Raw genomic sequence first — 26,888 nt, forward strand, 5'->3', positions numbered from 1 at the left:
GAATTTTTAATTTGGGAATTTCTTATTAGAATCCGTTTTTTACTTTCTAATTGAGCTAAGACCGAGATGTCTTGACCTAGATGCCATCTCAAAAACTAGTTTTTTTATTTTCCTTTTAATTTTTCTTTCTTTAGGAAATCAAGAAATCCCTCGACCGACTATACTAAGTATACGAAAGATTATCCCTTGGCAACAGGCGATTATATGTACGCGAGATCCGTTTACAAATGTATGCTGTTGCAACTTGCATGCAACATGCACAATTATATGGATCATCTAAACTGCCTGTAAAAAGAGCAGGAACCATTAGAACTAAAGTTCTGCCATGCTTGCAAGTGGACGCGTGTTCAGCATGTTCTTCCCAACCCCTGCTACCTTTTCCTTTGATCAAGCAAGTGGATAACATCACATACTTATATTCAATAATTTTTGTGTGAGTCGCTTCAAATTAAAGCCAACTGTTCGGACTACTGTAGCTGCAATCCATAGAGACAAAACATTATAGAAACAGTATAAGTCGTTTTGATTAAAGTCAAACGAACAACTAAACAGAAAAAGTATTTCAGTTGACAAAAGTGTCATGCATGGCAACATGATGACCACGTATATACTAATATAGATGAAAAACAACAAACAAAACAAGGCCAAGCCTAGAATCTTACAATTCCCCCAGATGTTATCCATATATTGATCTGAACTATTTTGAAATAGCGCATTCTTTAAACTAGGCAAAAAGTCAAATCATCATCAGTCATGTTAGTTTTTAATTGCAACATGAATACTGCTAGTGGTTTAACAAACATAATAGGAAACATAAAGTTATCTAGTCCAGTTGTATAGAAAAATAGGCTCCTCCCAATATAATAATGGATATGCAGGTGCATGCATGTAGGCGACTAAATTAATTTTAGTCCATATGAGAACATAACACAAGTTAAAGTGGAAGTGAAATATTTGTTTGAGTACTTTTTGTACACAACCTACCGCCGACAGCAAACATGAGAATGCTCCAACATTTTCTGCGCTACTAGCATTATACGCCCGTGCATTACAGTGAAAATAAATTAACATCCGACTATTTTAGTACGGCGCTGATATCATGTTTCAAGGGAGATAGATAGCTTATATACTTTGTGCTATTAAAAATGATCTTAACCATTCATGGTTATCGTATCATAATTTCAGTGTGCTAAACAAAAATCGCAGTATATTTTTTTAGGATAGTAAACAAGGTATAATTTCGTTGGCATTTCCACAAATGTTAGTTTATTGTGAATTGTTTGGAACATGTATTATTGACCATTTTATCAGTTCACCACGTATTGTTTTTAATCCACTTGAGTGTCTTTTGAGTTCAACAGAACGGTCATGATATTAAGCATTAACAGCCACATGAATTAAGCCGATAACTCAATAATTTAGGTGTTTAACCAAAAAAACACATTCCATAATCAAATCTTATGGTATTATTTCATCCTTCACCTCATATTATTGTCTGCGTAGAGCATGACTGAAAATAAGACCCTTCATGGTTACATTCTTCTAATTAGGCCAAAGCCAAAACTTAAATTTTGGACCAATATCATTATATGACTAATTTATTGAATTCCAGAGCCATATGAGCATTTCCTCATTGTTCCCCTTTCCTTCTCTCTTCCCCTGTCTTAATTTAATTATTGCAAGGGCTACCTGAATAGCAACCGTCAAAGAATGACGAGGTAGGACACACCAGCAACAGCTCTCATCTTGTGTGATTTATTGGAGATCTGTGGAGGCAACAACAGACTCACATACCTACCCAACCCCAACAGCACAGACTCCAAAGAGTAACAATAATGGACTTAACTACAACCAACAACATGACAGGCAAAAACATGCGTATATTGCCTGAAGGTTGCAATATATTTCTCAAAAATATTGATTGTAATTATGTTACAATGCCCGAATTAGTGTCAACAATAGGTCATCCACAAATATCACACAGCAGAGCATGCAACTACTATGAATCAAGGGAATTCTTAGTATGACAAATAAAAGTAGCAGCAGCTTATATAGCTATCTGTTTACATTAATTAATTGGCAAATTCAAATACCAAGTGGAATTTTTGTATAGGTTTATTTAAGGTTTCAATGCATATCTATAGGCAAACATTATGCAGCATGAACAAAACTGTAACCACAGCAATTCATCTAAAGCTGAAGCATGCAACATGGTAAAAGACCATTCCCTGAAACAAAGTGGTAGTACTTGTCTGAATTCTCCAACATATATACACAGAGAGAACTACCTTGGAAATTAACTGGTGAATCCAGTTTCAGCAGACAACAGAAACATTTCATTTACAGCTGCCTGCAATGAATTCTTGATTTTTTTAAAAAAAAATCTCAAGGTCGCAAGAACAGACGATAAAACATGTTGTTGTTTAATTGCCGACCCATCTAGTTTCTTAACAGAGGACTGAAACTGAAAGGTTGCAGGTCCAACCAAGAAAACTCTACAAATTCATAGTATAAAAAAACTAAAATACTGAAACACTGGATGAAAGAATGATCTATATGCAAGACTAAAAGAAATGATTATTGAATTAAAGAATAGTTGGTAGATAGGGAGCACTTCACTGAATGGTCGCAGGTTCTCATGTGTGTGTATTATATGAATACCCCACAGCAGAAACAATTAAAGTTATTTATGGCACTGTCAAAGACTAAGGACATACTAAAAATGAATGGAAGCACATACATGAGAAACAAACAAGAATTACAGGGAACAATACTTTCAAATTATTAGTGGAGCGAGATAGAGGAGAAGGGGCGAGGATTATTAGTCGAGTAGGGCGATTAGCTAGGACAGGGACGATATTAGTCATAAATAGTTCACCTTCTCACTCAGCATATTCCACTACAACTTTACGAAATAAACTTTTGCATCAAGAGTGCTATGTAAATGCATGACCCTGCAAAATAAATCAAAAAATAATTATTTTCCTTCCCGCCAAAAATATAAAGTTCAATAGTTGCTTGATGCTTAAATCAGAGTCTACGAGATAAAGGTTTAAAAGCAGTCTACCGGGCTGCTTCACAAGTACTAAAATACAGCACACAACAGTTTCATGAAGCATTGCATTGCAAGGTCTTTAAGTCCTATACTAGTTTAGATGTAAATACAACTTTGTCATAAACTTCATGGCGGCAGAGGAAGTCCGAGCGGTAACCATGTAGAAATCGCTCATGTTGATGCTTCACTATCAAGACGAATCCTCTTGGTACCAACCTCGTCGCTAGCCGGCACCCTATTCTCCTTCGCTTCCACAGAACATCTCTTGTATGGTTTGAAGCCTGTTCGGCGCAATTTCAGCTTCAGGGGCGACAGTTCATTGGGAAAGGAAGCCCTTGGCTCACCAATTGTGTCGAGGTCATGATCAATGCTTGTGGTACTCTTGTTGAGGTCAACTGCCACTGTGGTGACTTCATCTTCCTCCTCCTTGCCAACTTCCTTCGAGCCTTCTGCTTGTGGGGGAGAAAAGCTTTGCGGAAGCTTTTCTCTACTGAACAGCGCATGGAAAGCCAGACGACCCTGCCAACAAAAAAAGTGAATTAGAAAGGCAGTGCGGCATGCTCAAAGGTTTGGGCAGAGTGAATTGGCATAGTGTTGGTAGATTACAACCTCTTCGGAAACTTCCTTCCATGAATCACTCGTGCTTCCACTGCTTCTAAATCTGCGGTGGTTAGTGTCACCAGCTGAAGAGTTGCTGCAGGAGGCTTGCTTCGCCTTCTCATTACCATTGCCCTCTTTCTCAGGGACATTGTCCACATCTACATCACTACTTGAAGGTGTGTTAGAACCGCATGAAGAGCGGTCCTGCTTTTTCTTATTCATGAATGCATCAGTCGTGTCAGCTCCTGCGGCAGACGTGGCATCAGCATTCTGGACAGGAGATATCTTTAACTCTGTGTGGACAGACACCTCGCCTTTTCCACTCCCATCATACTCTGAAGAAGCGGCAACTCTGAAACCTTCAAACTGTCCCTGTTTTCGAGCTTCTTGGCATTCCTTCTGTGCATTTTCAGCTGGGCAATCTCTATCTTTCTCTGAAGGTCGTGGAACATCAACTGTGGGGAAGGCAGCACTGGGAGCTGGCACAAATGAAAAAGCCATGGGTGGGGCGAAGAAAGGGAGAAGACCTTGTGTTGCCCACCATGCAGATGCTGCAGCAACTGTAGCTGCTACAATAGAAGCCATGCTTGGAGGAGACCCTATGCTCCTTCCTTGAACACCATCTGCAAGATTTTCTTGATTCGGATCAATCGGAGTGTTACCTTCAGCTGCTGGCCAGTATGATGCTGCGAGCCTGGCAGCTGCATGGATGGCAGGGTTTGACAACAACGTGGAAACAAGCATGCTGGAGAAGGTGGATGACATGTTGACCAATGATCTGTGGGTATCTTGGTTGCAGTTGCACTGCATCATTGGAGCAAAGGCAGCATAATTATGAGGAAAAGGCTGTGGTGTGGCACTGCTATCAAATTTTGGATCTGCAGGAAACATTGGATGGATGGATGGGTTCATGCTTCCATTGATTCCCACTTGATCACTTGTTAGAACAGAATGAGTTTCTTCAGTTGCAGTGACCGGAATGCTAGTTGTCCCAGTTCTCTCCGCTAGGGAGTGTGAAGCTCTTGCGGTTTGTTTGTCCACATATGTTGTCTCCACAGACTCTGGCTTTAGCTTCATTTGTTGCATTGAGATGTCCAAATATCCCTCATGAGAGTGTTCACATTTAGAGCTGATTTGGGTACCATTAAGCCTTTCCATCTCCTGATCATTGATTTCCTTTACATCCTCTTGCATGTTGGGGTTAAGAGAACTATTTTCCATAATGGTCATATCTCGGATTTTTGTTTTACTTGCCTCAATCGGTGCACCATGATTTGAAGAGCTTTTGTTAACTGAAGAAAATGATGGAGATGGGGCATCACGGAAGAGATTAAGAACTTCCGAGCAACTTTCTTTTCCAGACAACTCCTTCCTTTGAAATTTCTGGATGCAAATGAGTTTACAATTAAAGGAAATTAAAGATACTTATACAGAGGATAACATGTATTCCTAGGAAAGCAAAATACCAGGGAAAATTACCTGAAGAGATGCATCACCTGCCATTAGTACATTCTCATTGCTCAAGGGCATATTTGGTTTTGTTGACTTGTCACTTGGAAGTTCTTTGGTTGGTGTCTCAGAGCTGAGACCACTTTTTCGAGGATATGGACTGTTAGCCTTTCTTTTAGGCCGTGGTGGCGGTATGTCAATGTCATGGGCTTGCCCCGGAGAAGTACCATTGTTAATAGCTTCCTTTTCCAACTGCAATTTCCTATTTTGTTAGGTACAGGCATTGAATATAAAACTACATGATTGAAGGGAATAATTAAGGACTTCAAACTGTTGTCAGTGACTGGATTTTGTTAGTCTCTAAATATATTTAACCTTACAAGATAACAAAATAAGTCAGCTTATAGATTCCAACCAATCAGAAACCAGTAGGATAGCACATTTCTTTCTAGTTTGCACCAATTATGACTGAACATAGTGCTGCTTATAGAAAAACAATGTTCAAATCATGCAACATAAGTGGAATAGTTTAATGACATTTAGCAAGGGCATGATCACATGAATTCACAGCTAAACCAAGGTTTTTTTTATCAAGTTTGACATTTCCCCTGTCCATTATCTGAAACTTTCATATCATAGGTTATACCAAATTGCAAAATTATGCTCGAAAGTTCAAGTTATGGAATGAGAAAAATGCAAAACTGCAGATATCAATCATGTGGAGAAAGAATTACCAACAGAAGGATATTAGAGAACTTTAAAAGAACTTAAGATGTGAAAGTGCACTGTATTTTTCCTGATCTACAGACTAGCTGTTAGACAGTGTGTGTCCTATCACCTATGTGTAGGTGGGCCGGCACCACTGTTCGGCTGCCGGCCCATTAGGGTTAGGGTCTTTGTGTCCTATATATTGTAACCCTCCCCTATGCAATAAAACAAGCACTTCATCCCTTATGCTCACTGGTGTACTCTCTCTCCGTGCTCACCTCACCCTGGTGGCCATCGTCGCTGGGCACCCACGCCAGGATCCACGTGTTGTCGCCCCGGGTGCCGACCCCGACCACCTGGTCTACCCTCTCCTTCGCCGGCCTCCCCTCTCCCCTAGCCGGCATCGCCTCCCCGCGCTGCTCCTCCAGCAACCTGAGCTGGCGGCGGCCCCTCCACCCGGATGCAGTCGTCGTCGTGTCCTGCTGCTCCTCCAGCCGCCGGATCCGCGTCCCCTCCGCCGCCGCGTCCTGCTGCTCCTCCAGCTGCCGGATCCACGCCTGCTTCCGTCGCTAACGCTCAGGTGCCGAGCGCCCCTTTCCCCAGCGCTCCCCAGCAACCGACCACTGGCCAAGCGTCTCCCTCGCCGTCGTCCTCGGGCCCGCGCCCTCTCATTCGCCGACTCCCTGCACCGGCGTGAACAAAGAAGGTCAGGGGCTAAGTTGTCCGCCCGAATCCGCGCTGTCGCTGGCATGTCCGCCCTGCCGCTTCCAGGGCAGGTCGTCGTGACCTAGACCTCCCCTGTCGGCCTGCACACTCCCTCTCCTTCCTCCCCCACGGTTGTAGGCGTCGCCATGTTTCTTGTTCCGGTGAGTAGGTTGTTGTTTTCCCTCGCCTGCTCCACCCAACAGTGCCTCCTACCTTCGTCGTGCTTCTTCCATCGCTGGTGTCACAACCCCCTGCTAGGCTCGGCACAGGCCCCTGTCCGGCTATACCTGACTCACCGCCTACCCCTTCTTCATTGCCGCCACACCTGGATCCGTCGCTGCCGCGGCTTTCCCGGCCGGATCCATCGTTGTCGCGACCTTCTCGGCTGGATTTGCCGTCCCTTTAGTCATATTGCCGTCTTCCTAGCTGGATCCATCGCTGCCATGGCCTTACCGGCCAGATCCGTCGATACCCCTTATATTCTGCCGCGGGCGCAGCCACCCTAACCGTCACAGACGCGTGCGCTGCCGTCGGCCTCCCTGGCAAGGCTCCTCGACCACCGGACGTAGAAAGAAGCAAGAAGGTTCACGTTTGTTGTTGTTGTCCCTTTTCTGTCGCCCCGTCAATCGTTGACGCTCGAACGTCGACCCTCCCAAAGAACAGGCTACCGCTGCGCGTCTCCCGACCACCGCCACCTCGACTTCAGCTACCTCAGCATCCAGGGGCTATCATCTTCTTGGAGTGCACATCGGTCTCTACCTCCAACCGCAACATTCGCACCCTCAAGACGTTGTGACTGTGGGGGGATTTCAACCCGTCGGCTCCTACCTTCGGCTTCTACTCCATTCTCGTCGTGTGTGGTGCCCCTGTTGCGCTGCGGGGGGATGTTATACAGTGTGTCCTATGTGTAGGTGGGTCAGCACTACTATTGGGTCGTCCGCCCATTAGAGTTAGGGTTTCTGTGTCTCTATATATTGTAACCCTCCTCTATGCAATAAAACAAGCACTTCATTCTCTTACACTAGCAAATGGCAGATGAATGGAAAGGGATTTGCTGGCTACAAGCTTGTCTGAGGACAATGCGCAGAAACAGTGACATATCTACACTTAAGTTGTGGGGCCACATGGCCACAGGTTTTGCCACAACATGTTAAACCCCTACATAACACTTGTCAATTAACATGCAATTAATCTATCTTGTGTATATCTGTGTAAAGCTTTGCTCCACAGGGATTGGACCCTGGATCCGCCACTGCAAAGAAAAAAAGGGTGCTAGGTAGCACATGGCTAATCCTTACTATTAATACATGACTCCAGAGCTTCATTTATATTGGAAACCCTAACCCTAGAATAGGTTGGGGTGATATATTTATAGGCTTGGAGTTGGGCCATGCCCATTACAGAGGGGGCGAGAGGGTAATTACACAGAGAGAGTTCCAAACCTAACGGGTATTCTAACCCCCCCCCCAGTCGTAACTCTATCCTGTACAGATGTTGAGACTGGACCGAAAGTCTAGGAATACACTCGTCGATAACCCCTTGGAGAAGATGTCGGCGAATTGCAACATGGTGGGGACGCTGAGAACCCGAACGTCACCTGCAGCGACATGCTCGCGAACGAAGTGCAGGTCGATCTCCACATGCTTTGTGCGCTGATGCTGCACGGGATTGGTGGAGAGGTAGACGGCGCTGACGTTGTCGCAGTAGACGAGGGTGGCGCGCTAAAGGGGGTTGTGGAGCTCGTGGAGGAGCTGGTGCATCCAGGAGGCCTCCGCCACGCCGTTGGCCACCGCGCAGTACTCGGCCTCAGCGCTGGAGCGGGAGACGACAGGCTACCACTTGGCGGCCCAAGAGACGAGGTTGGCACCTAGGAATACGGCATAGCCGGAAGTGGACCGGCACGTGTCGGGGCAGCCGACCCAATCAGCGTCGGTGTAGACCACGAGTTCCAACGTTGGGGATTGTCGGAGGAGCAGGCCGTAATCGAGGGAGTAGCGGAGGTAGCGCATGATCCGCTTGAGAGCGGTGAGATGGGGCTCCCGTGGGGTGTGCATATGTAGGCACACCTGCTGAACGGCGTAGGCGATGTCGGGCCGGGAGAAGGTGAGGTACTGGGGCGCGCCAGTCAAGTGTAAGATGTCGCGTCGGCGACTGGGGGCCCGTCGTCCTCAGAGAGCTTCACACGAGTGTCGACAGGCGTGGAGCAGGGCTTGCAGTCGGACATGTCAGCCCGCTCTAGGATGTCGATGGCATACTAGCGCTGGTGCAGGAAGAGACCCTAGGGCCAACGTTTGGCGGTAATGCCGAGGAAGTGATGGAGGGGCCCCAGGTCCATCGCAAACTCCCGCTGGAGGGCGATGATCGTCTGCTGTAGGAGATCGGCGGTGGATGCCGTGAGCACAATGTCGTCGACGTAGAGGAGGAGGTAGATGGCGTCCTTGCCACGCCGGTAGATGAAGAGTGACGTATCCGACTTGGTCTCGACGAAGCCGATGGAGGCCAAGTAGGAGGCGAAGCGGTTGTACCAGGCTCGCGGCGCCTGTTTGAGGCTGTAGAGGGAGCGATTCAGCCGGCAGACCAGATCTGGTTGAGCGGTGTCGACGAATCAAACTCCCGCTGGAGGGCGATGATCGTCTGCTGTAGGAGATCGGCGGTGGATGCCGTGAGCACAATGTCGTCGACGTAGAGGAGGGGTAGATGGCGTCCTTGCCACGCCGGTAGATGAAGAGTGACGTATCCGACTTGGTCTCGACGAAGCCGATGGAGGCCAAGTAGGAGGCGAAGCGGCTGTACCAGGCTCGCGGCGCCTGTTTGAGGCTGTAGAGGGAGCGATTCAGCCGGCAGACCAGATCTGGTTGAGCGGTGTCGACGAATCTGGTGGGCTGGCTGCAGTAGACAGTCTCCGTCAGAGTGCCATGGAGGAAGGCATTATTGACGTTGAGCTGATGGATCGCCCAGTCCCGGGTGAAGGAGAGGACGATGTGACGGTGGTGAACTTGACGGGGCTGAAGGTCTCGTCGTAGTCTACTCCGGGGCGCTCGGTGAAGCCCTGAAGGACCCAACGGGCCTTGTAGCGGTCGAGGGAGCCATCCGAAGTCAGTTTGTGGCAAAAGAGCCACTTGTCGGTGACCATATTGGTGCCCGGGGGATGTGGCACTAGGTCCTAGGTGTGGTTGGCCAGCATGGCCGCATACTCCTCCATGGCCCGATGCCAGTGTGGGTCGGCGAGGGTGGTGCGAACGGAGGGGACCGAGGAGGCGTCCGGAGGAGTAGTGGTCGTATCAGCGGCCAAAATCAGCCTGTCAACGGGCCGAAGGACACCTGCGACGCGTCGAGTCACCATCAGGTGGATGTGCTTGGGTCGCGGTGAATGGCGACCGAGTGGTACACCGACGGCTCAGAGCGAGGAGCCGGGGCCGCGGGCATGGCTGGCTCGCGGTGATGGTAGACAACGGCGGGGTCGGTGAATCGGGTCGCGCTCGTCGAGGGGCCCGGGTCCATGGGCGCCGAGGGAGGAGTGCTCCTGTGGCAGTGGTAGATGAGGGCAGGGTCAGCGAAGCGAGTCCCGCTCGTCGATGAGGCCAGGGTCGACGGAGCCACGCGTGGCGCGGGTGGGGTCGACGAGGTCACGCGTGGCACCGGCAATGGGGCCGCACGTGGCGCGGGAAGAAGTGCGAGCCGGGGCATCGAAGCCATGTGTGGCGCGAGCGAGGTCGACGGGGCCACGCGAGGCGCGGGCAACGGTGCGAGGCGAAGTGCCTGGGGGGATGGGTACTCTGATCAGACTCAAGGAGGGAGTCGAGATCAGTGGGTGGGGAGGAGCCAGCAAGGGGAAACACATCTTCGTCGAAGACGACGTGACGGGAGATGATGATGCGATGGGAGCTGAGGTCAAGACAACGATACCCCTTGTGGTCAGGGGAGTACCCAAGGAAGAGGCATCGAGCGGAGCGGGGAGACAGCTTATGAGGAGCAGTAGCGGAAGTGTTGGAATAGCAGGCACAGCTGAACACGCGGTGGTGGTTGTAGGAGGGGGTTGTGCCGTACAGGGCGAAGTGGGGGTGGGGTGGTTCAGCGCCTTCGATGGGAGGCGGTTGAGGAAATGGGTGGCGGTGTGTAGGGCCTCGGTCAGTAGCTTGCAGGGAGAGATGCCTGGAAGAGAAGGCAACGGATCATATTGGTGGTGGTGCGAATCATGTGCTCGGCTCAGTCATTCTGGGCAGAGGTGTAGGGGCACGAAAGACACAACTGAACGCCACTGGTGAGAAAGAACGAGCGGGAGGCGTGGTTGTCGAACTCGCGGCCATTATCGTAATGTAGGGCACGGACCGGGCGACGGAACTGGGTGGAGACCCAGGCGAAGAAACGTGTGAGGATGGTGAATGTGTCGAACTTCAACTGAAGAGGAAAAGTCCATAGAAAATTGGAAAAATCATCCAAAATCACCAAATAGTATTTATATCCAGAAAGACTGAGTACAGGGGAGGTCCAAAGATCACAATGAACCAGGTCAAAAGCCTGCTCAGCTCGAGAAGAGGTAGTAAATGGGAGACGAGTATGTCGGCCTAACTGACAAGCATGACAGAGACCCTCAAAATGTCCCCTATCACAAGATGAATCAAGACTACTGAAAAGTTTGGTCATGACGTCAGGTCCTGGGTGGCCGAGACGACGATGCCAAGTGGTGGAGGTGGTGGTGGAGACCATGACGGGTAGTGGAGACGCGCCGGTGGAGGAAGGACGGAGCGTGTATAGGGGCCCAGTGTTGTCAGAGCAATCAAGAGGGGTCCTGGTGGCCAGATCCTTAGAAAAACCAGAGGGGTCAAAATCAATAGAACAAGAATTGTCGATGGTGAACCGACGAACAGAAAGAAGATTGTGGGTGATGTGGGGGCTACAAGAACGTCATTGAGATAGAACGGTCTGAGGAGAACCGAGGCACCTACTGAAGTGACCGGCAGAGTGGAACTGTTTCCAACGACGATCGAGGCGGGGTGGGAGGAATGGGGTGGGTGAGAGCGAGATAGCATGCCTGCGGTGGGGGTGGTGTGGTAGGAAGCACCGGAGTCGATGACCTAGTCAGGGCTGGTTGGGGCCAACGCCAAGGTGTTGTAGGCGGCGGCAAGAGAGGCTTGGTCCCAACCTCCAGCGAGCGACGACCAGGGAGTCATGGTGTGGGTCCCCGGAGGCATGAGCTGAGGCGGGGTCGGGTCGTCGAGGCCACGCCGTAAGGAGGCAGGCTGTAGGCAGGCGGCGAAGGTGTGTCGTAGGGCAGGTGCAGTCAGGAGAGCCGGCGCTGGAGCCGGAGGACGGGAGGCACTGGGGGCCTGACCCGGCCACATGGAGAGGTGCCGGTCTAGGGGTTGTAGAACGATGGCTAGCCCTGGTCGCCACCCCGGCCGGTGGAACCTCCACGGGTGGAGCTGCCACCCCCACGTCCGCCCTTACAGGGGCGACAACTGTCGTCGGTGGTGGAGGTCGGATGAGGGGCCGTAGGGGCTATGGTAGGTGGACGAGCGGGGGCCCCGGTCGACGAGGTGCGAGAGGCATGTCCCCCGGAAGACACCTGACCACCAGGAGGAGCGTTGTAGAGTGTCGGGGCCGAAGCGGGTGCCTCAAGCGTCATGGTGAGCTCCTCGAGGAGAAGCTCGTTCCGCACGGAATGGAAGGTGGGAAAGGGCACGGTTTGCTTGATGAGAGCCTTCAGGTGGTCGTACCGGGGGCTGAGGCCACGTAGAAGGTTCAACACCAGTGTGCGGTCGGCGATAGGCTCGCGGAGGTCACGGAGGGAATCCGCCATGCCCTTCATCTAGCGGCAGTATTCGCCCATGGAGAGGTCCACCTGAGAGAACATGTGGAACTAGGCATCGAGGTGGAGCGCCCGAGCCTCCCGATTCCCGAGGAACTGGCCCTCGAGAGCGAGTCAAGCCCGACGAGTGGTGTCCGACTGGTCACGGATGATGTCCTGCAGCTCGACGGTGATGGTGTTGTGGAGCCACGATAGGACCACGCTGTCCATCTGGACCCATGATGGAGACAGCGGGGCGACGGGATCGTTGAGGACGTGGTCAGCGAGGGCGAACCGCCGAAGGGTGAGGACCACCTGAGCGCGCCAGCGAGGGTAGTGGGAGGACGTCGGGTCCAACACGACGGACACGAGGGACTGTATGTTGTGAACCCCAGCGGCTTGGGCGTGGAGCGCGTCGATGGTGTCGGCGTCGAGTCCGGAGGTGTAGGGGAACTCGGGACCCCCCCCCCCCCGAGGTTGGCACAACAGGGGAGCGAACTGCCGTGGACGTGGAGAAGATGCTGAGCAGTGGCCAGCTGAGTGGTCAAGGCCTGACCCATAGCACGTTCCTGCTCGCAAGCGAGGGAAGCGGTGCATTGACATTCTTGAGAGGCGGTTACAACGGCCTGGATGGTGGCGATGGCAGCGACCAGCGTGGAGTCGGCAGCGGGCGCCGTGGGAGCCCAAGTGATGTTGACGATCGGTGGGCGAGTGGTTTGGAAGCCAGGGGCGGCTGCCGGGAGACACAGTTCGGCGACGGAGCGAGTGCGAGGGCACCTGTGCACGTCGGGTAGCCCGGGAGACTGAGTCCGGCAGCACAAGCGCCGGCAACGGAGTCGGCTGCGGCAGCACTATGTTCGGGCGTGGCAGCCGCGTGGGCCATGGTGGCGACGTTGGGGAGGGTGCCGCTAGGGAGGGGGCCGCCGGTGTGGGGAAGGCGCTGTCGGCGATGCTGTGGGCGGCCACGGCGGCGTAGGAGAGGGGGCGCCTGTGGAGAGGAGATGGCCGCCGTGAAGTCCGAGGTCGGGCTAGTCCGCGCCAAAGCTGTGGCCGGCGACAGTGAAGGGCGCGCTCCAGGGAGGTCCGCCATGGGGTGGCGGTGGCGACCGATGTCGGCACGGGCACAGAAGGGAAGGTGGCGGCTAAAAAAATAAACTAAACTAGTTGTGGTACCATATTGGAAACCTAACCCTAGAATAAGGCTATCTCTAGTATGGCGCTTCCCCTCCCGCCTCTTGGCCTCCCTCCCCCACCCCTTCGTCTCCCTCCTCTGGCCGGCGCCTCAGCCCCTTCATCCCACAGCCTCACGCCGGTTCTTGCTCCAAGGCCGGCGGCCACTACCCTTCCCTCCCCGGCGTCGGCTGCTTCCCCTATTCCCTCCCGCTCCCCAGGTTCCTTGCCCGGTGGACATTCGAAAGCTCAGCGGTGGAGAGAGGAAGGCGGTTCGTCTTCTGCTGTTGCGCAGGATCGCAGTGAGGTCCAGCGCTCCTTCAAGGATGTGCTGTTGGCCGTGAAGCCTCCTGCCCCTGGTGGTGCTGGCGGTGTTGATGCTGATGATGGCTGGGTGAGAGTTGAAGGTCGCCAGGCTCGACGTCGAGCTTCTAACCGTTCGAAGCCCCTTCCCAGGCCTGTCCCTGTCGATTTGCGCGGGAAGTGCTTCAATTGTTTCTCGCCTTCCCATCGTGCAGCTGTGTGTCGGAGCCTGGTTCGTTGCTTCTTCTGCCGGCGGCCTGGGCACCGAGCGATCGTGTGCCCCTGCCGGCAGACGGCCTCGCCCCCTCCGCGGCGTGCTCTGGTGTGGCGCCCGGTCTCCAGGAAGCCCCCTTCGACAGATTCTCCTGCCGGTGACATGGAGGGATGCTCGTTGGCCGGCATGGCTGGCCCTTCTGGAGGCTTGAAGAAACGCACTCGTCGTGGTCAGAGAAGGAGGAAGACTGGTCCTGAGGGAGGGCATCCTGTTCTGGTGGCGCCTCCACCCACGCCTGTGAGCCCCGCTCGACATGTAAGGATCATCGGGCGCTCCAGGGAGGTTGATCGGGCCGAGGCTGACCTTCGTCGGGCGCTGATCGTCACAGTTCTTGGCCACATGAGTTCTGATAGCGCCGCTATTGTTCTGGACGCGCTCGCCTCAAGGTTTTCTTTTGAAGCTGATGCGCTCCATCTTCAGCGTGCTGCGTCGAACTCTTTTCTGGTCTTCTTCCCCACAGAGGATCATGCTACTCGTGTCTTCAATGGTGGGCAGTCACTTTTCATTCCTCCTGTAAGGTTGCACCTCAAGCGTTGGTCTCGTCAGGCCTTGGCCTCTGGTGGAAGCGCCCTGCCTCTGCTGCTGGATATCGAGCTGAGGGGGATTCCTGCCCACCTCTGGGAGCTTGGTACTGCTGAAGTTCTTTTGAATGGGTTTTGTCTGATTCAGGAACTGCACCCAGAATCAGTGGAGGGCATTGATATATCTGTTCTCAAGCTAAGGGCGTGGAGTTTTGATCCGGATTGTTTGCCTGTTGTTTTGGATCTTCATGTTCAAGAGCCTCTTGTTGAGGAGGGAGAGGGTGCCATTTTCCCTCGCTCTTTGATTTATCCTATTACAGTGAAGGTTACCCGTTCCGGTGTTAGGCCGGAGGGGAGCTTGCCTCCGCCTCCGCCATCACCTCCTGGTGATGTCGACGAAGACCATGATCAAGATCATCAGAGGCGGCGGCTGCTTCAGCATGGCCCCTCGGCTTCCTCGTCTCGGACCTCGGTGCACTCGCGGCTGGGCCCGCGTGCCCCTTCGTCTTCGGTGGCTGGTGGACCAGTTGATGCCGCAATTCTCCCGTCTGCTTCGGGTGAAGAGTTGACGGCGCCTGTGTCTTCCAGTCCGCTGGTTTCCTCGGTTCAGATGTTGGGGGCACCAGTTGAGGCCGCTACTCTCCCGATCACCTCGGTCGTAGAGTTGGCGGCGCCTGGGCCACCCCCACCTTGCTTGGACGCTTCTCCGGCGGTTCCTCCCCAGGTGGAGGAGGCATCGCGTGCTGTTGGCTCTCACGCCCAGGATGTACCGGTCAGTTTGGATGAAAGGAGTTTGGTGTCTACCTCGCTGCCCTCTGCTGGCTTGCAAGACCACAGTTTGAATGGGCTCCCCGCTGCTGGCTCTCAGTTTTCTTCTGCGGGCTCAAGGGCTGTTGATGTTGAGTTGGGTTTTCAGGGTGATTGCAGTTTAGAGACATTGAGTTCTATCTTTGATCTGCCTATGGGGCCAGCTATGTCTTTGGCATGCAGGTTGAATGCCAAGCCACCTTGTTTCAAAGTATATTCTAGAAGGAAGAAGGCTATTGTGGTTGAGGAGCGGATACTGTCTACCCCATTGCAAGAATTCAAAGATGGTCTTACAAAGCCGACTGATGAGCTGTTGCCCCCTCCTGCTCTGATTGTCAAGCGAAGAAAGATGATGCCTAGCAATTTCAAGCCTCGGCGTAGCAGGAGGGTGGCAAAGTTTCCCCCTGAGTTGGGATCTGACGCTGCTGCTAAAGTCTGCAGGCATTTGGGTTTCTGTGATGAGCATGAAAATATTTCTTTCCGAGATGCTAGTAATTATGCTAGGCTGTTTCATTCAACACTGTCCAGGGATCATGTTGCTGCCCTAGCGGCTCTGTTTGGCTGGGAGGTGCCCCATGTGGAGCAGATCTGAGCTGGTTGCTGTGGTCGGTTTGGTAGCCTCCTTTTTTGTTTTCCATGGAATCTGGCTGTTTTTTGATTTGGAATGTGAGGGGTCTCAATAATCGTGCTAAAAGAGACTCTGTTAAGTCGCTAGTTGTAAGCCTCAAACCTGCTGTCATTTGTCTTCAGGAAACCAAAATGTGCTCCGTTTCAGATTTTGACATTCTTTCTATTCTTGGGTCAGGATACAGTAATTTTGTTTATGGCCCTGCTCATGGGTCTAGAGGGGGTATACTAGTTGCTTGGCATGATGGATCTTTTGCATCAGTGGCCTCAGTGATCAAGGATAATTCTGTCTCGGTTCAGTTGAAGAGCGTTTCTGGTCCTCTTTGGTGGTTCACTGGGGTTTATGGGCCCCATCAAGATAGCTTAAAGCCTGCCTTTCTTCAAGAGTTGAGAGACATCAGGAATGCCTGTGTAGGCCCGTGGATCATTGCTGGTGACTTCAATCAGATTTACAAGTCAGAGGACAAGAATAATTCAAATGTCAATAGGGCTTTGTTGGGCAATTTCAGAGATTTGATCAACTCTTTGGATCTGAAGGAGATTCCTTTGAATGGTAGGAGATTTACTTGGTCAAACCAGAGGGAAAATCCCACTCTTGTTAAGTTGGATCATGTTTTCTGTTCTACCTGTTGGGAGGAGGCTTTCCCCGATTGCTTTCTTTACAGCAGTGCATCTGAAACTTCTGATCATTGTCCTCTGATCCTTAAACTCAGTTTGGATCTTAAAGGGAAGCGTAGATTTCATTTCGAGAGCTTTTGGCCTAAACTCCCGGGTTTTATGGAAGAGGTTGCTGCTTCTTGGGACCAGCCGGTTCAGGCTTCTTGCCCTTTTGAGAGGGTGTCGATAAAGTTTAAAAGATTAGCGAGAAGATTGCAATCTTGGGGGCATAACGCGGTCGGCAATGTCAGTTCTCAGCTGGGGGTGGCTCGTGAGGTGCTGCACAGGATGGAGATGGCTCAGGACAGCAGGGTGTTGTCGTCTGAGGAGGTGTGGCTGCTGCGCAAATTGAAGCAGCATTGCCTTGTCCTTGCTTCTTTGGAAAGGACAGTTGCACGGTTAAGGTCCCGGGTCCATTATTTGAAGGAAGGAGATGCCAACACAAAATTTTTCCACTTGCAGGCTCGCCACCGCAAGAAGAGGAATTTTATCTCTCATTTGGAGGATGAGGGAAGGTTAGTCACCAGCCATGATCAGATGCAGGAAGTTCTGGATGATTTCTTTTCCAATCTTCTGGGTTCTATTGTCCAGAGGCCTTTTACTCTTGATCTGGCTAGTTGCCATAGAGATGCTATTGATTTGAGTCTCCTGGAGGCTCCTTTCTCGGAAAAGGAGGTTCAAGACACAGTTGGAGCTCTCCCCTCTGATAAGGCTCCTGGTCCTGATGGGTTTACAGGGAGGTTTTATAAGCGTTGTTGGCATATTATTAAGTCAGATTTGTTGGCAGCTATAAATTCGCTTCATCAAGGAAATGCTTACAAGTTGGGGCTGCTGAATTCTGCTTTTATAGCTCTTCTTCCTAAGGAAATTGATGCCTTGACAGCAAGGGACTTTAGACCAATTAGCTTAATTCATAGTTTTGCTAAGTTGGTCACCAAAATGCTTGCTAATAGGTTGGGTCCTCACCTACAGGAGTTGGTGGCTGCTAACCAAAGTGCTTTTGTGAGAGGAAGATCGATTCATGACAACTTCATGTTGGTGCAGCATTCAATTAAATCTCTCCACAAGAAGAAAGTCTCTAGTTTGTTCTTGAAGTTGGATATCTCCAAAGCCTTTGATTCAGTTTCTTGGGCTTTTTTGACTGAAGTGCTTTCACATCTTGGTTTTGGTCCTGTGTGGCGAAGTATGATTTCAAATTTGCTGATCTCGTCCTCCACTCAGGTGCTTTTGAATGGGTCTCCTGGTATTCCTATTAAACACCGGAGAGGGCTTCGCCAGGGGGATCCTCTTTCTCCTATGTTGTTCGTCTTGGTTATGGATGTGCTCAACAGTTTATTCTTGCTGGCTGAAAACAGGGGGCTGCTGCATAGATTGGAGGGCGCTAATATTCGAAACAGGCTGTCCATTTATGCTGATGATGTAGTCCTTTTTGTTCAACCTGTTGAGGAAGATCTTCACTGCGTCAGAACAATTTTGGATTGCTTTGGTTCAGCCTCTGGGTTGGTGTCTAACTTGCAAAAAAGCTATGTCATTCCAATTAAGTGTAATCAGCAAGCGGTGCAGGTGGGCTGCAATATTCTTCAGTGCTCTTCTTCATCTTTCCCTTGCACTTATTTGGGCTTGCCGATATCAGACAAGAAGCTCAGAAGGAATGATCTCATGGTTTGGGTCGACAAAATTGCTGATCGGCTTCCTAATTGGAAGGCCCGGCTGCTTAATCTGGCTGGCAGGACAGCTATAGTGCGCTTCGTGCTTTCGGCCATCCCGGTATACCTTCTCATTGCCATGAATATTCCCAAGTGGGTGATTAATTCTATAGATAAGATTCGAAGAGGATTTCTTTGGAAAGGAAGAAAGGAGGTAACTGGAGGTTGTTGTCTTGTCTCTTGGGATATAATTACAAGGCCTTTATATCTTGGTGGCCTTGGGATTTCTAACTTACTTTACCAAAGCTGGGCGCTGCAGACTAAATGGTTATGGTTGGAAAAAACAGATCCAAATAGGCCTTGGGTTGGGCTGAATTTCCCTATTCAGCAGCATGTCAGGAGATTCTTTGCTTCTTCAATTATTACCTTGGTTGGAGACGGGTCTACTACTTTATTCTGGACAGATAGGTGGTTGGATGGGTCTTGTATCCAGGATCTTGCCCCTGATGTAGTTGCTTGTGTTGGGAAAAGGGCTAGTTCTTCCAGAACGGTGGCCCATGCTCTTGAGAACTGGCAGTGGGTCAGCGACTTAGAAACCCCTCTTAATTTGATTGGGTTGCAGCAGTACCTACAGCTTTGGGACGCTTTAAGAGGAGTGGTGCTCACACAAGAGGCTGATAGACATGTGTGGATTCATTCTTCCTCTGGGCAGTTCTCTTCTAGATCATGCTATAAGGCTTTTTTCATGGGTTCGATTACCTTTGAACCTTGGAAGAGGTTATGGAAATCTTGGGCTCCACCCAAATGCAAATTCTTCCTATGGTTGGCAATAAGGAATAAATGTTGGACAGCTGATAGACTTCAGAAGAGAGGGCTGGATCATCCTGAGGTCTGTCCTCTATGTGATCAGGAGCCGGAGAATATCCAACATCTCCTTTGCAGTTGCATCTTTGCTAGACAATTTTGGCATTGCATTCTTGCACCGTTGGGGCTTGCTAATCTTTCTCCTGTTTCTATTGAGATATCTTTTGCTGAGTGGTGGAGGAAGGTGTGTAAGCAAGTGCACAAATCCAAAAGAAGAGGCATTAACAGCGTCATCATCATGGGGGCTTGGTGTTTATGGATTCATCGTAATAAGGCAGTTTTCGAGGGTGTCAGTCCTTCCATAAGCAGAATTAAAAAAGTTTTCTTGGAAGAGTTAGAATGTTGGGGTCTAGCCGGTGCCAAGCATCTTGAGGGCTTAGGCCTAGGTGCTGCCATTATTAGGTCCAGGGAGTTTTCTGGGTGAGTAGTGCAGGTGTGTGTGGGGAGCCTGTTGGCACGTTTGTTGTTTGCCTCCTTTTGCTGGAGGTTGGGGCACTGTGCACAGCAGGAGTTTGGTGGGTCTGTTTGTTCTGCCTTTTGGGCTTTGTACTTTGGTCCATTTTGGACCTTTTTTCTTCTCTTAATATAATGATGCGCAGCTCTCCTGCGCGTTCAAGAAAAAAAAACCCTAGAATAGGGTGGAGTGATATATTAATAGGTTTGGAGTTAGGCCAGGCCCATTACAGAGGGGGCGAGAGGGTAATTACACAGGGAGAGTTCCAAACCCTAACGGGTATTCTAACAATTTCCTCATACCTAGAGAGGGGGGGGGGGGGCTAGCTGCAGACCTGCCAGAACGGAGGTTGTATGTTGGCGAGTGGCTCAATGACAAGGACAGAGGTAGGGTACAAATGTCTGAAACCTTCACCTCCTACAGAACTACATTGCAGCACTTGCAGAATGAAACTGGGTGGTGAAGAACATGTGAATGAATGGAATAAAATACAGACAACGTACTGAAGTTCTATCTTTTACTGTTTATATATTTAATATTTGCCATGAAGGGGCGAAGCAAATCATAGCCGGTTTTTAAGCATCATTTCCTTTCTTTATGAACAACCTTCCATGAAAATATAGCAATAATAACTACTCAAAACCTCTAGCCTACATTATAAAGATAAAAGCACTTGGTGCAAACCTGGCACTGCTAGCAAATTTGGACTAAATCAAAAGAGACACTTGTGAAAGCAATTAGACAATAGATATTACAAGCATATAATAAGTCACAGCCAAGTAAACCCCTTTACCCCACTAGTTTGTATCAACTACACCCTGCCCCCACCCACCAAAAACAAAATGATTCTAAACTTGCATAGGTCCTCGGACCCCACCCCAACTGCTTCTTGTTATCTGCTTCAGAAGTTGATCAGCCAGACTGCATTGGTAGAACACTATAAGACTTATTCACTCTTGATAATGAATGGACATGTTGAAGTGTATAAGTGAATTGTCTACCTTCTCCCATCACATTAAGCTTTTAGGTTGAACCGGTTAGTGCACCCACTCTAACATGGTATCAAAGCCAGAAGTCTCGAGTTCGAATCCTGGCAGAGGCTCTATTTGTGCCTCCACCTATTTATTTCCACGTTTGCGACTTTCTCTTTGGCTGCATTTGCGCCTTTCTATCTGGCTGCACGTGAGTGGGGGTGTTGACGTGTATAAATGGATTGTCTACTTTCTCCCATCAGCTTAAGGTTTTGGATTGAACTGGTTAGTGCGCCCACTCTAACAGGGTCAACTACCAAAAAAAACAAGAAAGAATCTTCAGACTTTGCCCATAAGCTTCTCAGAAATGTTCCAGATACAAGGTATCAAAGGTGGTTAGACAGACCTTGTTCAGTAAAGCATGCATATTTCTACAACATCATATAGAAAATTCTGGCAAAAAACAGTTTGTAACAGCGTTTTAATAACCCTAATAAGTAGATATCATTGATTCAGCTTGTCTTATAAGTTAATGGCATTCCTTCTATGAGACTAGAGAAAGAGGTGATAGTGCTGGTTGAGTGGCATACATGCTTCTCTAGAGAAGGATAAGAACAGACTAAGGAAAAATAGCTTCGTATGGAAATTTTATTTATTATTTACTACCAAAACCCATAGAAATTAACCTGAAAACCAAGTAGCCAGCTCAACTGGGCAAAAGGCAATTTAACTAGACAGGCAAGACAGAAACCCTAGCAGGCAACACTGACCAGTGACCACGGGTATTTCTTACTGGGCTAGCCCTGCTGCCTATGTGAGGTCTAGGTCAAGGTCGCTATATTTATAGCAAGGGCAAGCAAGTACCCTTAGAAACTTTTTGTAAGACTTTTTTTCTTACATAAAGATACACAACTCTCCTAGTGTTCGAGAAAAGAAACACTCCTGTTTCTCTTAAATGATCCTGACAGACAACAGAAAAAATCAAAATCAAATTTAACTGAAAAAGGCATGGAGATTCTTTAATTGAAAAAGAATCAAACAGTTTTCCTTCATCGTTAATTAAGTAAATATTATTTATGGTTTTATGTGAAATCGTTGAAGTTAATTTATATGTCAGAAATATTATCTCCTGGCCTCAGATTGCCATGGCGAGGTTCAGTTCAAACTTGGAGTGTCAACCATGATGCCCATCATCATTGACCAAGCAGGAATGCAACATAGGGCTTTTGAGATTACAGCTAGAGGAACCTTATGGCATTTGGGTGGATTAAATTGATATTACCGAAAATATAAATGAGGAAAATCAAAAGAAATGAACTACCAGACCTCTGTGTGTCTGTTGCTTATTGCGAGTTTGCACAAACAGAACAAAAAAAATTAGTCTCAAGCAGTTGGGGTAGGCTAGAGTTGAAACCCAGCAAGAGCCACAAATCAAGATTCAAGCACGTGAATAGTTGTTTTACATTCGCTCCTATTCAAGGCTAAATCTTTAAGTATTTCATCCTTTCAAGTCTCCTTTTACTGCCCCTTCTCATGTCAACTTTGTACTTCACCTGCTTCTCCTTCCATTACTATCACAAGTTTGCACAAACAAAAGTGAAATTTTGTTTTAAATTGGCTACCACTAAACCAGATCCAAAAAGAAGCCCACACATGGTGGTTCAGCCCACAAAAGTCAAACAATAGTTTCACAGCTATATGATTGCGATTACTGACTACAGCGTTGGTTTAGAACAAATAATGTGGTGCACCTGAAATGTGATGGTTTAAGGAAGGCCTAGGTATGAACTAGTTAATGCCCCCAAACCATAATGATGTATCAGTATCAAAGTGGTGTTTTAACCTTTTAGGCTCTCAATGTTGCGGCCTAAGGCCTTACGAATTCTAGATTGACCAAATAATTGCTCTCCTAGAAAAATACGGCGAAACACAACTTTCCAGAAAAAATAATACATTAGCATAGTGGATTAGTGACAGCTAGAATGCCTGCTCCAAATTCCAACATTTGCTTCACTTGAGTGGAGATTGAAGGATGGATTTTCCCCCCACTCATCCATCTCTTCCCAGCTCAAACTACAAGTCAATTTATAAAGAGGTAAAATGTTAAGCACTCATGGGAACATATCTGGTGCAACCATACATGTTGGTGCAACCATGCAACCAAAATATAAGTATAGAACTGAGAGGACCTTTTTAAAAGAGTAAAATGCATTAGCGCTTCTCGAACTTGGCATGTTGTGTCACTTAAGTCCAACACCAGTAAAATGGGTCCTCGAATTTGGTCGGCCATCTAAAATCGGGTTTGCTCAAACCAGATGTCGACGTGGCGTGCTACGCTGAAGCGTACTAATGAAACTTCGGAGACCCAGGTGACACATAATGCCAAGTTCGGTGACTCAAGTGATACAACATATCAAGTTCCAGAACTCAAGTGACTTCAACGTGGCATTGCCACATCGGCATCCGGTTTGAGCAAATCCAGTTTTGAATGGCCGGTCAAGTTCGAAGACCTGTTTTCCTAGTTTTGAGAGTTCAGGGACTTTGACACAACATGCCAAGTTCAAGGACCGCTAATGCATTTTACTCTTTTTAAAAATATTCTTTTTCAGAACAACACTCCTGTCTTGGTGTTTATGCATTTTACACTTTGCGTCCTATATATGAGCTTTGAAAACCTAGAGATCGTATTTCTCAAAATATTAACCTTGCCATCCTTTCCCTTCCATGGAATTGGCAAATATGCCACAGAGAGGGACAATGCAACCTCATTGAGCCAACACTTTTTGTTCCATGAAGACTCTTAAGATTGGCTGGTTCAGGATTTGGCACCCCATCGGCCCATCCCACTGACATTTGGGATCATCTGTGCAATAAAAGTGATCCAGGGTGGTAAATCATGAACAGACAACTGTATAAGTGGTGAGCTCTCAAATTAACCCCGTCACAGCCTAGCCCCTAAAAGGCTCAGGACAGACAGGTCACGCAGCAGGGAAAAAAACAACAGAGAAGGGGCAGTTTCCAGTTTAGGGCATGAAAAGAAACTTGAATAGTTCTTTGTTGCTCATATCATGTTATGTGTTTATTATTAAGTTGGTTTTTGTCTTCATCAAATCTAGCTTTCAAGCAACTTATTGCAGCCTAAATATTTGTCATATACAATCTAGTCTCACCTTGATTTGTGGTTTTTGTTGGGTTTCAACTCTAGCTTACCCCAACTTGCTTGTGATTAAAAGGTTTTGTTGTTGTTGCTGCTGCTACTGCTGTTGAATGTATAGTCTCAATTTCAGTCTAATAGGTTTTTGTTAGACTTTGTGTGTGGGAGTGGGCCGGCACCACTGTTGGGTTGCCGGCCCATTAGGGTTAGGGTCCTGTTAGTCTATATATTGTACCCCATCTCCTATCAATAGACCAAGTACTACAATTTCCTACATGGTATCAGACTAGGTTAGGGTTAGGTTTAGGGTTTCCTCCCAACCCCCAGCAGTCGTCGGCTGCTCCCAACCCATAGCCGCCTCCAGCAGAAGCACTGCCCCCGGGAGGCTCAACCTTCCCTCCCGGGGGCGGCCTCCCACCCGCCGGCAGCTAGCCTCCCCTCTCTCCTCTCCTAGCCCATTGCGCCTTGAGCCTCCTCCCTCCAGTGGAGCGGCAGCGGCGGCGAGACTCGCCTGTCTGTGCTCCCTCCCGTGGAGCAGCGGTGGTGGTGGCCGAGCTCGCCTGCCTGCGCGCCCTCCAGTGGAGCAGCGGCCGAGCTCGACTACGTCCTCCGTCAGCCTCCTCGCTGGCCTCCACCGAGCTCCTCTCCTCGCCGGCCATGGAGGCCATCGCCCGAGGCCCCCCTCCCTTCCCCTCGGCCGCAAAAGCGCCGCACGACCCCAGGTCGCGCCGCCGTCGAGCGCCTCTACCTCGCTTAGGCTCGCGTCGCCACCTTCCTGGTCGCGGCTCTCTTTCCTCTCCCCCTTGGCTGGCCAGTTCTAGGATCAGCGACGCCATCAACGCGCCCCCTGCCCTCGCCTGAGCCGCCTAGCAGCGCCTCTCTCTTCGCGCCTCTCCCGTCGCCAGCGTCAACCCTTCCTGCCAGGACCGATGCAGGCCCCTGCCCGGCTGGAACCACCCCGTCGCCCTCCCCTTCATCGCCTTCATGGGATCCGTCGCTGCGACGGCCTTCCTGGCCTTATTCACCGTTGTTGTGACCTTCCTGGCTCGATCTGCCGTCCCTTTGACCGGATCGCGTCTTCCCGACTGGATCCGTCATTGTCGTGGTCTTCCCTATCGGATCCGCCGTTACCCCTTCTATTTTGTCGCAGGCACGGCCACCATGACCAGCGCAGATGCGTGCGCTGTCGTCGGCCTTCCTGGCGGGGCTCCTCGACGTCCAGACGATCGAAGAAGTAAGAAGGTCGACCTACTGGTGCTCTTTTGTTGTGTCGCCCTCGCCGATCGTTGACGCTCGAACGTCGACCCCTCCCGAAGAACAGGCTTCTGCTGTGTGTCTCCCGACCGCGACCACCTCGGCTTCGGCTACCTCGACATCTAGGGGCTATCGTCTTCTTGGAGCACACATCGGTCTCTACTCCAGTCGCAACATCCGCACCCTCACGACGCTGCGACTGTGGGGGGTTTCAACCCGTCGGCTCCTACCTTCGCCTTCTACTCCAGTCTCATCATGTGTGGTGCCCCCGTTGCGACTGCGGGGGGTGTTAGACTGTGTGTGTGAGTGGGCCAGCACCACTGTTGGGCTGTTGGCCCATTAGGGTTAGGGTCCTGTGAGTCTATATGTTGTACCACATCTCCTATCAATAGACCAAGTACTACAATTTCCTACAGTTTCCATCCCATTATTGGTACTTCGGTCATATTACACAATATAGATGATTATAAGCTCAGTGACAACATGGATACGTAAATAAATGGACCAGGTATAAGCAAATTTCATGTTTTTTTCAATTTCAATATGGATTTATTTGATCAGTTAATAAATAGAGCACTGAGGTCAAAACAAATAAATCATACATGGCTCATACTTTTCAAACCCATCACTGTGGCACACATATGTAAGTAGAAAAAATAATGCATTAATGTAAAGACACTAAAAACTGGAAATTACTACAAAAGTAATTAGCATTATCAGCAAATATAAAGACAATGCAACTAGACTGAACCAAACAAGAGCACTAGCCAATCAGATAGAGAAAGAACCTTGGTGAAGAACTTTTGAGCGTGACTTCTGATCTGCACGGCCGTCTTTGTCCCAACATGCTCTATGGAGATTGATGAAACAAAAAAATTGCAATCAGTATCAATTGGAAAACTAAATCCACATGAATAATCCTCAGTGGTTACAAGCAAGCTTATTAAAACGATAAAACGTTGGAACGCTCATGGGTGAAATTTTGACTTTTAAACGTTTAAACTTTGTTTAAACGTAGTTTTAAACAACATAGGAAAAATACCAATATATCATAATTTCAGACAATAATATGAAGTTAAATACCAAAACAGAGAGGTTAGTGGCTTACCAAAACTTCACCCATGAGCTGGATTAAACCCCTAAAGTAACTAATAGACCGGGCCCAAAAATAGCTAATGGTCTAAAATGCATAAAACACTGCGTTTTACAGTTTAGAACGCCAAAACGCTAAAACGTGATTTCAACCTCTAATTAGAGTTTTGACGTTTAAACGTAGTTTAAACATCGTTTAAACGTAGTTTTAATAACACTGGTTACAAGTGATGAAGTCAGGAAATAATAGCATAAAACTACTTGGATACAGCCGCTATGGATATTTTACCTTCTATGCGCTGCCATGCTCTGCCATAAAGTTTCAAGGCTTCAAGGAACCGTTTGTGCTCAGCCTCTGTCCACCGCTCCCGCTGCTTGGTTATTGTGTATGGCTTCCTTACCTACAAAGAATGTAGGAGTAATTTTGTCATGTATGGATGAAGACATGAAACCAGTGTAGCATATCCTAGCTGCTGATGGTCTTTTGTTAGTGGGTCTAGTTAATGAGTCAAAATCTGTACAGTGAAGTCAGTCATCACACTCTAATCTTCCTCTTAGTTTGTAGGAAAGTCACTAGGTAATTTCTAGGGAAGCCACTAGGGATGTTTTCTTACTCTATTTTCAGCTATAAATAAGAGGTAAAGGCACCAGCAAGCAGCAGATTATTGCAGCCCAACAAAAGTTGAAGCTATGTGAGCCAGATAGAGAAGATAGGGCTTGGTTGTGAAGATCAAGCTAGTGTATAATGTATAGAAAGCTAGTGTTTATGTAGCTTTGGTTATGAAGGTC

General features: G+C 49.0%; 1 protein-coding gene across 12 annotated transcripts in view; it reads right to left on the bottom strand.

The window, feature by feature from the left end:
- Positions 1 to 1,430: 1,430 nt before the first annotated feature.
- The window catches only part of LOC100192868 (uncharacterized), a 60,268-nt gene continuing 34,810 nt past the window's right edge, over positions 1,431 to 26,888 (bottom strand). For 4 of the 12 annotated variants that reach the window (XM_035962878.1, XM_008663161.3, XM_008663163.3 and 1 more), the window contains 5 exons: positions 26,389 to 26,500; positions 25,796 to 25,857; positions 5,135 to 5,356; positions 3,665 to 5,038; positions 2,963 to 3,574 (listed from right to left, as the gene is read on the bottom strand). In XM_035962878.1, the coding sequence (XP_035818771.1) occupies positions 3,227 to 3,574; positions 3,665 to 5,038; positions 5,135 to 5,356; positions 25,796 to 25,857; positions 26,389 to 26,500 (2,118 nt within the window). In that variant the 3' untranslated portion in view covers positions 2,963 to 3,226. The other 8 variants (XM_035962882.1, XM_035962883.1, XM_035962884.1 and 5 more) reach the window with 5 other exon arrangements.

Source organism: Zea mays, chromosome 10 (genome assembly GCF_902167145.1).
Source record: "Zea mays cultivar B73 chromosome 10, Zm-B73-REFERENCE-NAM-5.0, whole genome shotgun sequence".
Lineage (NCBI taxonomy): Eukaryota > Viridiplantae > Streptophyta > Magnoliopsida > Poales > Poaceae > Zea > Zea mays.